Genomic DNA, 15,784 nt, shown 5'->3' with positions numbered 1-15,784 from the left:
TACATACATACACATACACATATCTACATAGCCGAATGCACATAAATCTGTATTGTTTGTTGCTCATTTACTTGACATTCATATATTTATTGTGTTCATTTTCTGTGAAGTGCATTGTTAATATGCACATATCTGATGCTGAGTATGAAACCTTCATTTGGATTATGTGTACGGTGACCATATTTATGAGAGCCGAGTACAGGGCAAAAAAAAATTTTGCAAATTTTTTCCCCAACAGCTTACAGATCTTAGAGCCTTCTTCAATGATCCTAGATGTATTAGCCCTGAAATAGTATCCCTTTAATAACATCACAAATTTGTAGGATAATTTTCACGAGATTTTTACCCCGTAAAATTTGTTAAAAAAAATTCGTTAAATTTTAGTATAATAAAGGGCAACTTTAGGTCGCTAAGGCTTACCATTAATTTTTGGAAATTTTTTTTGTTGACGGTGTTATGCATTTTTTTCATACAAAGTAAGTATGTTCGACCTTTTTTTTTTGAAAGCGAAGCAAATGGGCAGCACTTTCCACTCGCACTTTATTATATTGAATTTTAATGAGTTACAAAACTGCAAACCAAATTTTTTTCTAAAGATTCTAGTTAAAAAGTTTGTAATTTTGGTGAAACATTGCAGAATTCATTTTTATAGTATTTTTTTGCACAAAGTTGGAAATTTGGTATTATATGGCTTTTGTTAGGAAAAGGCTTTATTTGCATAAAATAATTAATAAACATTAAATAAACTATGGAAAAATAGCCAAAACTTACTAAAATGTCGGGTCTCAATTTCTATTTTAGCCCCCTGTATGTATTCCTCGATTCGAATCACAGGCATTAAGATTAGAAAATAATAACTGTTTATGGAGAAAATTACGATCATATACCAACATCACTTAAAACTTGTTCATAGGCATGCCATTTTAATGAGCTGTTAATGCATCAAACTCCCAATACGGGACAAATGCAGGACATTAAAAGAAATACAGAACGCTTCGCGTGCCCTATAAAATAAATAAATTCCCATGACAATGGGTCGAAAAAGAGGACTGTCCCGTATAATACAGGACGGATGGTCACCGTAATTATGTGATATGTAGTATGCTTGTTTGAGTGATGCGTATGCAAATGGTGCAGTCAAGTGAAATCGTATAATACATAAGTGCATATTATAGTATATGGGTACAATCGACAATTGAAATCTAAATTAACTTCCAGTTAATTATTTCAGCAGTTCAATGATGTGCGAACAAAGGTGAATTGTAGATGAATTTGCTCGGATGATTGTACATAATTTTTGTTATGAAACAATTATGTGCAAGCCGACTGTGAAAACTTAAAGCATTATATAAAAGTGAACTTTAAATGAAGCAGAGATAGTTTCATAAAAGCGGCTGAAACTCTCTGTATAAATTAGCATGGTAATCCATTGATTGAGTTTAATGCTAGAGAGTGAAAAGTCTCAGTGCGTATTATTTAGGTGAACCCGGGTTCCGACCACCGTACTTTATGCTTTCTCATTCTCGGGAAGCTTTGATCCAGGCAGACATGAGTTACCCAGTCTTGTTTCACCAAAAAGCTTGGAAAATGCACTTGAAGCAAGTATTTGAGATTACCACCTTAAGCGTTCTACACTGAAAGTCTACTTCGAAAGAATTATGAGCAGATGACAGGACTTAGAAGGAGGGCTTATTCTTGGACTTTTGTAATATGGTTTAGTAATTTTTAGCGCGGAGTGTAGTTGTTGTGCAATGAAGTTTCGTAAATGCCAGTTTACGCTAGACCAGGTTATGCTGGCTGGCCATTAAATGTCTAATTATTATACTAAAATTGACTGGGCTAAAAAACTGCATACTCAAATTTTTTCTAGAGAGCTTAAATAAAAAGTGCAATATTTGAATGAAATTTTGCAGAATTTTCTTTAATTTCGCACAAGGTTTGGAGCTTTTCTTTTTGGGGTTTTTGTTGTAGAATTTACCATATTTTTATAAAAAATTAGCGAAAAATAAAATATTTAATAAATAGTTGCCCGTATTGTAAAAAATTCGCTGTACCTAAACTTTATATTAATCTGATAAATATGACATATTATCGAAACATAAATATTCACACGAATTCATAAATTCGTTGAGTTATAGCGGGCCAAAGCCGAAATTTTGTCGAGATTTCGCGAACTAAAAAAAATCAAATTTTTTAAAATTCTGGTAACAACCCCAATATTTGTAACCGCGTTCAAAAAAAGGAGGAGGCTAACAATTCATTGGTATGTATTTCTTTTTTATCGGAAAAATGGTACTTAGAGGGTGGTCCTGCTCTAATTTGGTTTAGTTTCGAACATTGGATTATGAAGAAATTAACGGTAATTCTAAATTTGAATATGAGTATTAAAGGCGATTGAGTTTTTGCTTAAAAATTACTTGTTTTAAAATTTGTTTAAATTTTTGTGTACGTTTTTATTATAAGGGGCTGCCTCCTGATGTTGGTATTTTAAGAACCACCCTAATGTGTATGTGTATGCATTTACATATGCACGCTCTTATAAATGCTTACTTTTCCTGTTTCATTCTCTGTATCGGCTGCTCTCTTGCGTATGCTTATTATTGTAAAATTGGTTCGGGTTGTTTCTGGGCATAAAAATTCTGATCTTAGTTTAATTCTATTAAAGCTTAATAGAGAAGAATGCATAAATATATGTATGTGTAGATGATGTACATATTTATGTAAGTAAATATTTGTTAGTAAAAACTTGTAACTCTGTTTGTTGAAAATAAAATCGAAAAAGTTCAATTTGCCAATCAAAAAGTCAAAATCAATTTATATACAAAATCGTTTTCGCGCAGCATTGCATGATTTCGGTAGATTTTTGGATTCTAGTAAAAGAAAAGTTATTCAATTCAACGGGTGTTGCGAGAATTAATGAAAACGCCTTTTCGTAAGATTTTTTTTTTAATTTTTTGAGTTGCTTTGCTTCATTTGCTGTGTGATGTGTTGAGTTGCACAAGCAGCTGTTGTTTGTGTCTACTTTCGCGCTCTATTTGTGCATTTTGCGGTAGTGCATTGAAATTTGCCTGCATTTGATTCCGCTTCGCTTTAAGTCTGTATGCTTTTTTTCACTTCTCTGACTTAAACTTCTTAAATACTATTTTTTATATTATCTTTTTCATTTTTTTGCTATTTCTTCTGCATTCGCTTTTAAATCGCCGTCTGTGTCAATAATTCGATTCACGCTTACGTTTCTGTCTTCGTCCAAGTGCTTGTGCTCGTTTTTATTTTCATCGTCGCTGCGTATGTCTCCCTCCCGTTTCCGTTTTCGTCTTCGTCTTCGTCTCCGTCTATGTCCAAGTTACGTTCGCTGCCGCAGTCCTTGCAGTGCAGTGAATTTAAGGCATTGGGTAGTGATTCTGTTCGAAATCTTTCTGCCGCTCCAGCAGCGCCTTCCTCGTAGTCTCTAGCCGGCGATCGGTGATAGCCACAAATGGCAATCGTTGCTTGCGTCCCGTGGCGCCGGTGCCCACCAGACGCGGTGACGCATCAATCACTCGATGATAGACGAAGGAGCTAATTGTGCGACCCATTCCGCCATTTGCTATGCCATCTCCTTCGTCACTGCTGCCGCTACTCGGCGTTGCCGTAACCGCTGTTGCTGTGGTTGTGTCGGCCAAGTCGGCACCACCACCCCCCATGCCGTCACCCGCTGCATGCCACATAAATGGCGGCGGCGCTGTGGCGCTCGTCGCGCTCAATGCGGCAGCGGCTGTTAGCGTTTTATGCACGTTCGGTTTATAAGCGCTGAAGCGAGACAAAGATTTATGGTGATTACCGTCAATGCCAAGACCATTGCTGCTGCCGACGCCATTACCAACACCACCACCACCGCTGCTCCCGCTGCCATAAATATTGCTCCAACGATTGCCGTGAAGGTCATAGCTCGCGGGCGCGATAAAAGCAAGTTTGCCACGGCTGCCACCGCTTGGTGCGAATTGCGCGCTACGACTACGCGGTTTTCCAATAAAACTACCGGCTATAGCCGGATATGAGGGCAAACGAAAAATGGCTGCCTTCGGTGAGCTCGGCGCGACAGTGGTGTGGTGCGCGTGCAATGGATTGGGTGTTGTTAATTTTTCGATTTGCCATGTCATTTGCGCGCTTCCTGCCAATTCGTTTGCATTCGATTTATTTTCGATTTCCTTTGGCCAAATGTCAACGTCACCATCGTCGGCGGCGTAAGAGGCGATGTCGCTGTCCGTGTCTGTCTCTGTGTCTCTTGAAATGCTAACATCATCGTCTGGTAGCTGGTTGGTTGATTGCGCTACCTTTTCGAGCGCACCGCGTAGTATGTCTGCGTCGTTTTGCAACTTTTGCGCTGCCGAGACTCCTTCTCTATTAGCTGACACAGCTGGCGCTTGGCGCGTGGCCTCGCTGGTGGTTGCTGGCACATCTCTTTGCGGGGCAAATAAATCTTCATAACGATTTGGGTCGTCTTTGCGGTTAGCTTTGCCATTGCCATTTGCACTGCTGCTGCTGCTGCTGACGCCGGCACTGCTGATGTCACGATTGTGATAGCGTTTGCGTTTCTCTTTCAAGTAATCGTCATCGATGCGTACTCGACCAATACTGCCGCCACCCGCACTGCGGCTGCTTGCATGCGGTCCCGGCTGCAGCATCGAGCTGGACCAACTGCGCATAAGGGCAGGTGGGGGGCGCGTCGGCGGTGGTAATGTGCCTTCTAGTAGATTCAGCAGCTGCTTATTGCGGCGGTTGTACTTCTTAATGTACGGCGGCAAGTTTGCGTCCTCATCGTGACCACTTTGTGCCTCCTCCAGCTCTGCAGCGCTTTCGTAGTCATCGTCGTAGTCTTCATCTGCATCCGCGTTTTCGTCGTCAATGCCAACTTTCATTTCAGGATAGAGTTCAGGGTGGGCTTCGCGGTAATGTTCATCGTAGACCTGGAACTGTACGCGCGCCAAGTGTGGCCATTTGGCGTAGTAGCGTTCGAACTCCTCCAAGTCGGTTATCTGATGGCCTAATTGCAATGTGCCGCTACCAGTCGTACCTGCAACCGCAGCCGCGACAGTTTCCTGCTGATGTTGCTTGATGTATGACGGCGGTGGTATAGGTGTCTGCACCATACCCAGCTCCACGGCGGCTTGTGTGGCTGAGGCGTGCGGCGATGGCGGATCGAGTGCGCTTGCCGGCAATTTGTGCTGATGTGAATCGGTTGTGTGTTGCTTTTGCTGTTCCTGCTGGTGCTGACGTCGATCGGTTGATTGATAATGTTTACTATGTTGACGATGCTTGTGATGACTACCACCACCACCACCACGCCGATGCGAATGTGTACCGTGCTGTGTCTGTTGTTTATTTGCATGCGTATGCATGTGCGCGTGCTGACGACGATGATGTTGCTGTTGATGTTGATGCTGATGGTGCTGTAGAAAGTGATTGCGTTGATGATGATGCGTGTGCTGGTGTTGATGTTGATGCTGATGTTGTGGTGCGGCATGTTGCTGCTGTTCAGTCGGTTGGTTTTGTTGCTTGTGCTCGTCTTGTTGACTACCTGCCGTTTGGCCGTGCTGATATTTACCTTCATTGCCCAAGACTTTAATACCGTTACGCAGCACTGGGCTTACACGCCGATACCAGTTGTTATGGTCTGCTGCTATCATGCGCTCCATGCTGCGTCCGTGCGCCCGGAGGCGTTCCTCCCGCTCCCTCACCAACGCTGCGTCAGCATTTTCTTTACCCTCACCACCACCTCCGACTGCCAACTTGTCGGCTTCTCCACCCGCTCTTGTATCCTCCGTGTCGTCGTCGTCATCTCTTGTCTGTAGGTAGTAGTTTATTTGCCCTTCGTAGAAAGGATTTGCACCAACTCCGCCACTAGCACCACCACTTCGATTGCCGACAACAAATATTGGCGATGCTGGTAATCCACGTGATTTTTCCGCTTCAATTTTCCTCGCATACTTTCGCAACTTCTCAGCGTGCTTTTGTGCTGTTGCGTAGGTAACCGGCTCCCCTTGCTGCTCTTGCTCTGACTCTTGTTTGCGATAGTAATCGTTGTAGCTGCTATTTGTCAATTTCGCCTGTATCGAGTTGTTTGTGTGCTTAGCACTCGTTGCAGTTGCATTTGCCACAGCCGACAATGCTGTTGATATATCAGGCGCTTTTGTTGTTGTTGTTGGCTCCATTGCTGCCCCCCTCGCTCTGGCTGTCAACGAGGATATTGTTGCGTAATTCAGGTAATCCTTGTATTTTTTCTTGTACATTTTATGCCCGTAGCGCCGACTGTTGCGCCGTTGCGCTTTGTAGCGTTCAAAAGCTGAGAAATGTGTGCCATAGGATTCACCAGCCTCATCCGATGGCTCGTCTGCCATTGTGATTGTGCGGTTATTGTTATCATTGTGTATCGATAGTGTTGCCATAGTAGGTCCGTAATTAGAAATTCGAATTGATTGCGTGATGACGTCAAGCCGCATAAACGAGAAAAGAGAGGGCGAAAGAGAGAGATGAAAAGGCAGAATTATTCAGTGAAGCATAAACAAGTATTTTCCTTTTATAATAAACGTATGTCAAACATTGATTGCTATTGGCTTTATGCGATTGCTGACAAGAATCTATTTGACTTGCAGTTGTTGCACATACGCACTTCTTTCGTAAATTGAAGATTACTTATGTGTGTGCATATATGTTTGAAGGTGTACGGATATCCGCCTGCATAACTACCTGTTGGCTTTGCGCCTGGTGCCGCTTTATTTTTATACTACGGTTATATGAAATCCTTTTAATATTACACCCCGCTTCACTTGAACAGGTACACATATTTGCCTTAAGATCTAAGCTTACAACTGAACTTGTGGGCATCAGTGAAGTTTCTTTTTTACGTTCATTTTATAGAATGATTAAGTTTGACGAAAAGTGGTGAAAACAAAGAAAACATCTTGATGACTTCGGAATTTAATTCCACTTTTTATCAAACTAAACGGAAATTATGTTTTTTATTTTGATTCACTTGAATAGGTAAGAGGATGTGCGTATGGCGAGTTCATTAAAATTACATTTAAAAATTAAAGGATAATTAGACCTAAAACACAAAAAGAATGGGTGAGCAGGCGCACTTTCAACTGCAAAAAAATGCATAAATGGAGAGCTGTTTGGATCCAGAACTTTGCAGGCAATTTCTTGAAAATAAAACTGATGGAAATGCAAATGTTTTTTTTTTACATAGAATTGCATGAATAAACAGAAAACAAAAGCTCAAAAATATAACTCCATTCAAAATCTTTTCGATTTCTCAAAAACTGCATCAAATTAGCTACAATTTTAAGTATTTAAATTTTGGCAAAATTACTACTATCCGGAAAATCCTAACGAATTAATTTCGTTAAATTCGTGAAAAATAGTACCATATAGTCACGTTAGGCGGCGTGGGTAACTTTCTGGTTAGTTGTATTAAAAAACTGAGTACGCCATTTGCTTTAGCGGCTTATTCTTCATGATGTTGAATATATTTTTTTCTTTCTTGTGCAAGATGAATGTTTTTTGATATATGGACCTAAACCTACAGCAAAACAGTCTTATAAATAACGGATTTCGGAGAAGCTCATCCAGTTTTTGCAATAGTTAATATTATTATCGATTTTGTTATCGATATTGTTATCGCTTTTGTTATCGATATTTTTATCGATTTTGTTATCGTTTTTGTTATTGTTTTTGTTTTCGACTTTATAATCAACACAGTCGATCGATCGATTTTATGATCGATTTTTTTATAGATTTTGTAATCGATATTTTGATCGATTTTGTTATAGAATTTGCTATCGATTTTGCTATCGATATTATTATCGATTTTGATGTCCATAGGCGCTGGACTGTTCCTTTTTTATTTTTGCTTATGGTGCTACGCATTATCTTCTTTTATACAAAGTAGGTTCGATGATTTTTTATACGGAGAAAATAAGCGACACCTTTAAAGAAAAAGTTAGAAAAAACTAAAGGTGAATCCTAGTTTCTTTTAGTTTGCATTTTATTTTATTAAAATTGAAACTGCATACTCAAGATTCAATTCAATTCAATTCAGTTTATTGAGGTTATATTAGAACAAATAATTACATAAAGGTAAATTTAAGAAAAAGCTACTATAAACTTGGATACTAATATAATAAACAATTTAAAAATAGATGGCCAGTCCAAATTATTTATTAGCATTCATTAAAATAGACACTGAAGTTGCTTCTGTTAAAGTTGTTTCTTAGATTCCATAAAAGTATAGCATTGACAGAGAACAGTCTCGTTGATGATATTGAGTTTAAGAGAAGGACAAAAAAATCTGTTGCTCGAACAGATTTGGCAAATTCTAATTTAACAAAGGGGTAATGTGGAGATTTCAGTGTGATGAGCTTGTAAAAAAATATGCAGTTTAGAGCTTTAAGATATTCAAAAATCCCACTTGCGAAGTCTCTTGCCTCCATGGCGTGATATACCTTGAGAGACCATAAATATACCGCGTTACCTCTATAGGGCAAGACTACGCCTCATCTTCGGTGGAGTATATGGTTGAGATAGTCTTAAATTTCTCCTTAGAATAGCGTATACCTTTCGGACCATTGCATTAATATGATCGGTACAAGTTAAGATTTCATTGATAACAAATCCTACTTTTGTTAATTTACTGACAATTTAATTTGGTTTGCTCTTAATGAGATCTTTCTAAAAATCCAATTAAAAACTCGTAATTTTTACGACAGTTTTTAGTTATTGTTTTGCTAATATTTCACAAAGTTTTAAACTAATCTAACCATGAATACTCAATAAATATCAAATACAAATCAATATACACCTTTAAACCTGAAATATTTATAAAACTCAGTTAAAGGCGTAATTTTGAAGATTTCCAATCAAACTAAGTAAATAAGCACATGGTTCTTTAAAAGCGCTGTAAAATTCGTCTTAGTAACATAGCAGTTGAGCTGCCATAAAGAATATATGAACGTATGCGCACACATTGTTATCTCCTGTAGTGTGCCACACTCAATCATTTCAATCAATATCCGGGCTGCCAATTTTCGTGGCAGCATACTAACATATTTCAAGGCGTTTTCGACACCACATGAACTGTTTCATGCACATATGTACATATATACTTACATAATTCACTATTACGAACACTCAATGGAATACCAATTGTGCAATTTATAGTAACACATATATGTACATATAAATAAGCACCAGTCTGGTGTGATTCGCATGTGTTTGTATCAATCACCAAATCATAGGAAGCGCGCCAACACGGCGTATGAGCAACAAAACCGCGTAAATGCGCCTGGGTAACAAAATCGAGTTGCAATCAGTTGCGGCGCACAAATAAGGTCATTGAAACATGCTAAGAGAGAGTGCGATGCAAGCACTAAAAATATATATATGTGTACGTACATATGTATACTGTGAGTTTACTAGCTGTCAAGTATTTGGCGGCAGTCAGAATTTTCATTGGTTATTGATAAGTTGGCAGTTGAATAGTCGGATGGGCGAGTAAGGCGAAAGAGTTCTAACTAAACAGCGCTTGTGTGGCGCAAAGCGAGGAATTACATAACTCGCGTTTCCTCACGTATTCAACGGTAGATGGCATGTCTTTATTTTTAGTTACATTGTCTGCATTGCTGATTTTCGAATGCGCTGCTGCCGTTGCTGCTTCTATTGCTGAACAACTCATTCTCAGCTACATACACACGTACATATGTGTATATGGGACCATACTGCGGCTAGTTGGGTTAAAATTGCCGACGCTTAAGTGTGCATCGAGCAATGGTAATGTGGGCCACTGCACAGCAACTACGTGATTGGTTTCCGCAATTGTTCTCAAGAGAATACTCATTGCCAGCATTTCAATTTATTGTATTTATTTTATACATACATACTATACCGTACTACTTTTGGGGTTTATTTTGGCTCAAAATTTGTACAGCAGATCGTTGCTTTAAGTATCAGTCTGCTCAGAAATACATAAACTCAAGGCTATTTTTTGAAATGCCCAAAGCAGAAGTAGGCAGATACTTTTGTTACATAATTAATTACAAGTTATCCCTTAGGGCGAAGGCAAATGTTATTGTAGTGAATTAAATATTTGTTTAGGATTTGTTTTGATGTTTATTTGTGAAAGCTGTACGACTCAGATGAATGAAATAAAACAAGTTTTTCACTGTTCACTGTTATCCTCATAGTGTTCAGGGTTTCTTATGAAGCAACTTAAGAATATTTTGAATGATTTAATGCCAGCAATCATTTATAGTATGAAATTGGAGAAAATTAGTGCAGTTCTTTTGGTCTTGCATTCTCATTTTGAATACTTTTACTGAGCATATCTTCAAAGGACCTAAACTTCTTAACTTCTTAAATATACTCTTTTTTTAATTTAAGTATTCCGTGAAAATAATTTTATACTTTTTGCAAAACTTTTTGATTAGTGCACTTGCACGGCCAAAATTATCCAGGCTTTACCCGACCAAGATATATGTTTTCTTCTATTTAACTCTGTTTATACTGGCGAAACGTTCTAATAGTTCTTCGTCCCTGGAGTAGCACTTCGTATGATGGACTAAAATCGAGTCTGACCTCGGTACAGAGCTCTTCTTTTGCTGTGCATGCAGAAAAAGCTCCACTTCTTTTAGGTGCCACACATGCCACCTGAGGACCTCATCTGGCCTTAGGCCACATAGGAAGTAGAGAGTATTTCTTATGGCAAGCACAGCTAACATGGCCACTTAATTTAGATAACAGCATACACGCATACGCCAACGAAATATGCACAGCATACATGACCGATATATCCATGTCTCTTAAAATAATTTTTTTTTTCCTTTTCGGCTTAAACTTTGAGCCTTGGAAGTATTCTCTAGGGATGTTAATTTTTTATTCCGAGATTTTCAGGATGTCATTATCACAATCCCGGGATTTAGATATTCATTACTTCTCAACAACTTAAATCGAAAAATTGCTTCTATATTTTTTGACAAGCTCTCCTACCATAAAATAAATAATAAATAAATGGGTTTGAAACCCATTTAAAATGGCGTTTTTACCCCTAAACATTCTCCGAAGTGTAATCAATACTTATTATAAGCAGTATCCTTTGTCTTATAGTCTTTCCACGCTACCAAGGACAGCTAACCAGATAATTTAATTTTATAATACTCTACTTATCCCACTTATATCATTATACAGCAATGGAAAACAAAATCACAGCGAGTGATTAAACACTCCACAACCTGCGGCATATATAAATTTGCCAACACACTTTCCACTTTCTATTTATACGTACGAGTATACGTAAATACCGATTACAATCAACAAATATTGTTGTCTAAATATTTTGCCAAATTAAACACATTGAGGGTAGCTTAAAGGCAGCTAACATCTTCGGCATGATTGCGCGCAGCCAACACTTGCAGAAACAATAAACCAACAGAGTACTAAAACTCACACGCTGGGGTAAACACCAACAGCAGCTTATGGGCGAGTATGTTGGCACACTTTCATACATTCATACGCATATACACATACATCTATGTATATATGTATATCTATGTTCGTGCACTGCCTCACAGTCAAGCTAAGTACACACATTTAAAAATATACGCATATAAATACATATTTGCTTTGCCAAAGCCTTCGAAAGTCAACACTTACCCGCTAGCTTTTGTTGCAGCTGATGTTGTTGTTGTTGTTGTTGACTTCTTGTTGCATGCACTGGTTCACGGCTTCTAGCCGCATCATCGCTGTCAGCAATTTTCGAAAAACTGTCTGTTGTTTTGGCCGAATTTTCAGAGGTGTTCAGTGGCAGCAGCTCCTTCATTTCGGCTTGCTCTTCCTCTTGTTCTTGTACTACTAACGCCTTTTCGCGCTGCTCCTTCTTCGAGCTGTTTGCCAAGATGCCAAAATAGGTTATTGAGTAATCGTCGCGTGAACCCTTTTCACCACTGTTGTTGCTGTTGCTGTTGCTGTTGCCGCTACTGCCATTGCTGTCAGCAACTTCATCAATGTGCTGAGAAAGATTTTCCTGTTGATATTTTTGTTGTGGCTGTTGTTGTTGATTTTTTGGCTTTGCAACTTTCTTTGCAATTGCTGCCATTTGTGCGTACGTGTTTGCAACAACTTCACTTTCCTTTTGCGGATGGCGCTTATGTGGGTGCCTGTTGTTGTTGTTGTTGTTGTTATCACTATGTTGATTTTTGCTATTCTTGTTGCCATCGTCGTCGTCGTCGTCGTCGTCGTCGTCATCGTCGTCGGTGTTATCATCAACATTGCTATGGCTGGCACTTTGCGCTCGTTCATGCCGCTTCCATTTCCTTCCAACGAATTTTACCTTTTGCTGCGCATCTTCGCCATCATTTTCAGCCATCAATGAGAGTGGCAACTTTTCACTTTCGCCTCGGCTTTCTCCGTGCGCTACCACATTTTTATGTTGCTGCTGTTGCCACCGCTGCTGTCGTTGCGGCTGTTGTTCTGCCTGCAATGCATCTTCATCTTCATTACCAAATTTGTCCTCTATATCACCGATCGCTGTTTCCGCCGGTTGATTACCGTCGCTGTACTCCATTTGTGATTTATTGTTTACTTGTTCGCTCATAATGTTGCCTTTGTATTTAGCGTGGCTTTTGTCGCTTTCGCGCTGCTTGTCAGCATCATCACCATCATTATTATCATCATTGCCATTGTTGTCGTCATCTCTGTCATATTTTATGTTGTTGTTACTGTAAGCGTATTTGTTTTCACTCGCTTTGTCATTGGTGGTGGGTGTTGTTTGCCCAGACGCTTTATTAAATTTTTCTGCAACTAAATTTTCAATAAATTGCAGATGCTGACCAGTCACATCCCTGGTCGTCTCTTCCTCACTTCCTTCGTCTGCTGCTATTAATTTGGGATTTTTTTGTGCTTTTGGATTTCTCGTAAAATTCAAACTTTTCTCCGCACGCGTACTGGGCAACGCCAATGGCTCCTCATCTGTAAGGTCCGATCCATCGGCTTCATCCATTTGATCCATGTTTACAGCTGTGTTGTCACTGTTGTCATCATATTTTCTGTTGTTTTTGTTGCTGTCGCCATTGTTTGCATCGCTTTTCAATTTGTTATTTCGCTTTCTTACAGTTTTTCTTAAATGTTCATTTTTGTTTTTATTGGTTTTGCCTTTGTTGTCGCCATCCCTGTTATTTTGCCCGTGATATTCTTCTTCTTCTTCCCGACTACTTTCTGAAGTGCTGAACTTTTGCGCGGCAAGGATCTGCATAAATTTCAATAAAGTAAAAGAAAAACGTGCGTAAGTAAAGAGCTGATGTGAGTATAAATTTAATGGACTATTCATAATACAAAGGATATGGAGATTTTAAAGATTTTAATGGTTTGTTGGTAAAGAAAATAAAAAAATTCTTTTTTAGGGGTTCGGTTTTTAGGTCAAGATTGTTCTTCATTCAATCAGACTTATAAAAATGACCCTAAAAACTAAATTTTAGATTTTTTGAATTTTGTTTAACTTAAACACAGCTTCCAATGAACTTAAAAAGCTCAAAATTGCATTTTTCGGTTTCTGCAACCATGGAAATGTATTCCTTGATGTAAGAAAAAATATGTGTTGAAAACTTTTCGAAAAAATCATTGCATTTTCACGTCAAAAGAAAATAAAAAATTTAAAATCTTCTCTACTTGACGATTTTTTAAAGCTCAACGGTAATTTGTTTATCCAACTTAAAAATTGTTTCTGAATAATTCATCTTAAAAGCATTAAAAAGCAGTTAGCTCTATTTCCCTATCACTTCTCGGTCTCTAGAGATTCTATTTTTTTTTATTTTTCTATAAAATCGAACACAGTGCGGCCTGCCAAGAATCGTGGGTTGCGTGTTCTCAATTGAAAGTTGAATCTAATGCTGATTAACATTCATTTATTATTCATTCGACGAATCAAATCATGAATAAAGTTTATTTGTTATTTGCTTCGTCCGACAAATAAAAAGCAAAATCTATTTTGGATTTTATTCGTCGGCAAAATAAAAAATTAAATCTATTTCTGATCTGATTTGTGGAGCACAGCAATTTGATTCGTGATTTTCCAGCTAAAAATATTTTTTTTGTATCTAACGGCAGCAGTATTTTCGGGAAAATAAAATTAATTTTTTTATTTAGTTCATCAATTAAATCAAATCATAAATAAATTTAATCTTTTATTTGTCTGACGAATGAGATCGCAAATATTTTTTTTTTCCGACGATGCAGATCACAAATAATTTTTTTTTTTAATTTGGTCGAGGAATCAATTCTAATTCTTAATTAATAGCGGATTAAAAATCGAAAAGCGTTTTGAAGCGCCCAACCCTGCAAGAAAATTTGCCTTCTTAACTTACTTAATTTTGTTTTGAATTAAAAATTTTAAACTTATAGCCACGTTTTCAGACAGAGTTTTCTTTTAACCTACTATGTGCTTTAATTTTTCAATTAAGTTTGAAACTTTTCTACATCTTCTTAGCTATTTCTTTCCGCAAAAATGTTCAAACACCAGAACATCGCATTGTTTGTATTTTGTATTGAATTGTTAAAAATTTTGGCAGCTAACTTCTAGATTTTTTTTGTACACGAAAACTTTCTCCACCTCAGCGTTTCATTGCTCTCAGTGCATACATATATATTAGGGGTATTCTCGAAGTCTTGCACGTAGCGCCGATTGTATAGAATGCAAAAATACTAAAAATTGTAGCTTTCATAGTTAGCAAGCAGCGAAACTCTGTATCAAATACAAAAACAAGATAAAGCAAAAAAATGCAAATGAGTGGAATATGTAACGATTTCAACAACTAAACAACCAGCACAGGGTGGCATTTATCTTGCGATGCTTTTGTGCAAAATATATACATAGGTTTCGACGTTGCATATTTTGCAGCGAAATGTGGATTTCCATGTATTTTGTTGTTGTGTGTTTGAAAGTTATGCAATCCGTGCAATCGGTGCTACGCGCAAGGGCTTTGCAAGATTTCGAGAATACCCCTATTGTTTTTGTTCCCGTTGTTATGGTATTGCATTTCCTATTATTCGACTTTTTAGCTGCATTGTCATGTATTACCGTTGTGAAACTGACTGCTAACTGACTGCTCTCTTGCCTCATGCACTTTGATTCTTTTATTCTATTTTATTTTACCTTGTTTTTGTTTTGAGTACTTGGTGTATGGTAAACTATGATAAACTTTTCATAGCTAAGATGCTTATGCTAGACAATAGGTTTTAGATATGTAGGTAACTGCAAATATAAGTGCTTATGTATGTATGTATACATATCCATTTGCTCTATATAGTTGCTTGTTGGTTGCGCCTTTGCATTGCACAAAATATTAACTTTGGGCTGAATTTGTGTAAAATACATAAATTGGCGTAATTGTATATAGTTTAGCTTTTCTATTTATGAAATCAGAAAATATCCTTTTGTTAAAAGCAATTAAGAAAATAATTTCTGGATTTGTACTAACTACTATGTATTTCGATTACTCCGAATAGTTCTATAAACAATGCAATCAAGAATAGTAAAAGCTAAAGTAATACTAAATTCTTATATTTGTAAATATTTTGTTATAAACACAATGTTTGTTTAGGTTGAAGTGGTTGTCAGTGACGATACCAGCACACCTATGTATGCACCTATGTTTGCAGTCCGTCTGTCTTTTCGTTGTCGGGTATATTCCATCCAGCTTTTGAGTTGCACGCGAACCGCTTCGAGATGCGACTGGCGAAAGAATTCCTTCCTCCCTCC

The 15,784-nt window shown here is 38.0% G+C and overlaps 1 protein-coding gene across 1 annotated transcript; it reads right to left on the bottom strand.

The window, feature by feature from the left end:
• Positions 1-2,707: 2,707 nt before the first annotated feature.
• LOC118734453 (putative uncharacterized protein DDB_G0282133) lies at positions 2,708-13,282 on the bottom strand. Its single transcript, XM_036464173.1, has 2 exons — positions 11,686-13,282; positions 2,708-6,370 (listed from the first exon to the last, which is right to left on the bottom strand). Exons 1-2 carry the CDS (start codon positions 13,280-13,282, stop codon positions 3,381-3,383), a joined length of 4,587 nt encoding a protein of 1,528 aa, XP_036320066.1. The 3' UTR covers positions 2,708-3,380.
• Positions 13,283-15,784: the final 2,502 nt, after the last annotated feature.

The sequence above is a fragment of the Rhagoletis pomonella genome, unplaced genomic scaffold (assembly GCF_013731165.1).
Source record: "Rhagoletis pomonella isolate Grant_MI unplaced genomic scaffold, Rhpom_1.0 Rhpom_scaffold_00002, whole genome shotgun sequence".
Taxonomy (NCBI): domain Eukaryota; kingdom Metazoa; phylum Arthropoda; class Insecta; order Diptera; family Tephritidae; genus Rhagoletis; species Rhagoletis pomonella.
The sequence above is the reverse complement of the archived record's forward strand: the minus strand, read 5'-3'. Positions and strand labels throughout refer to the sequence as shown.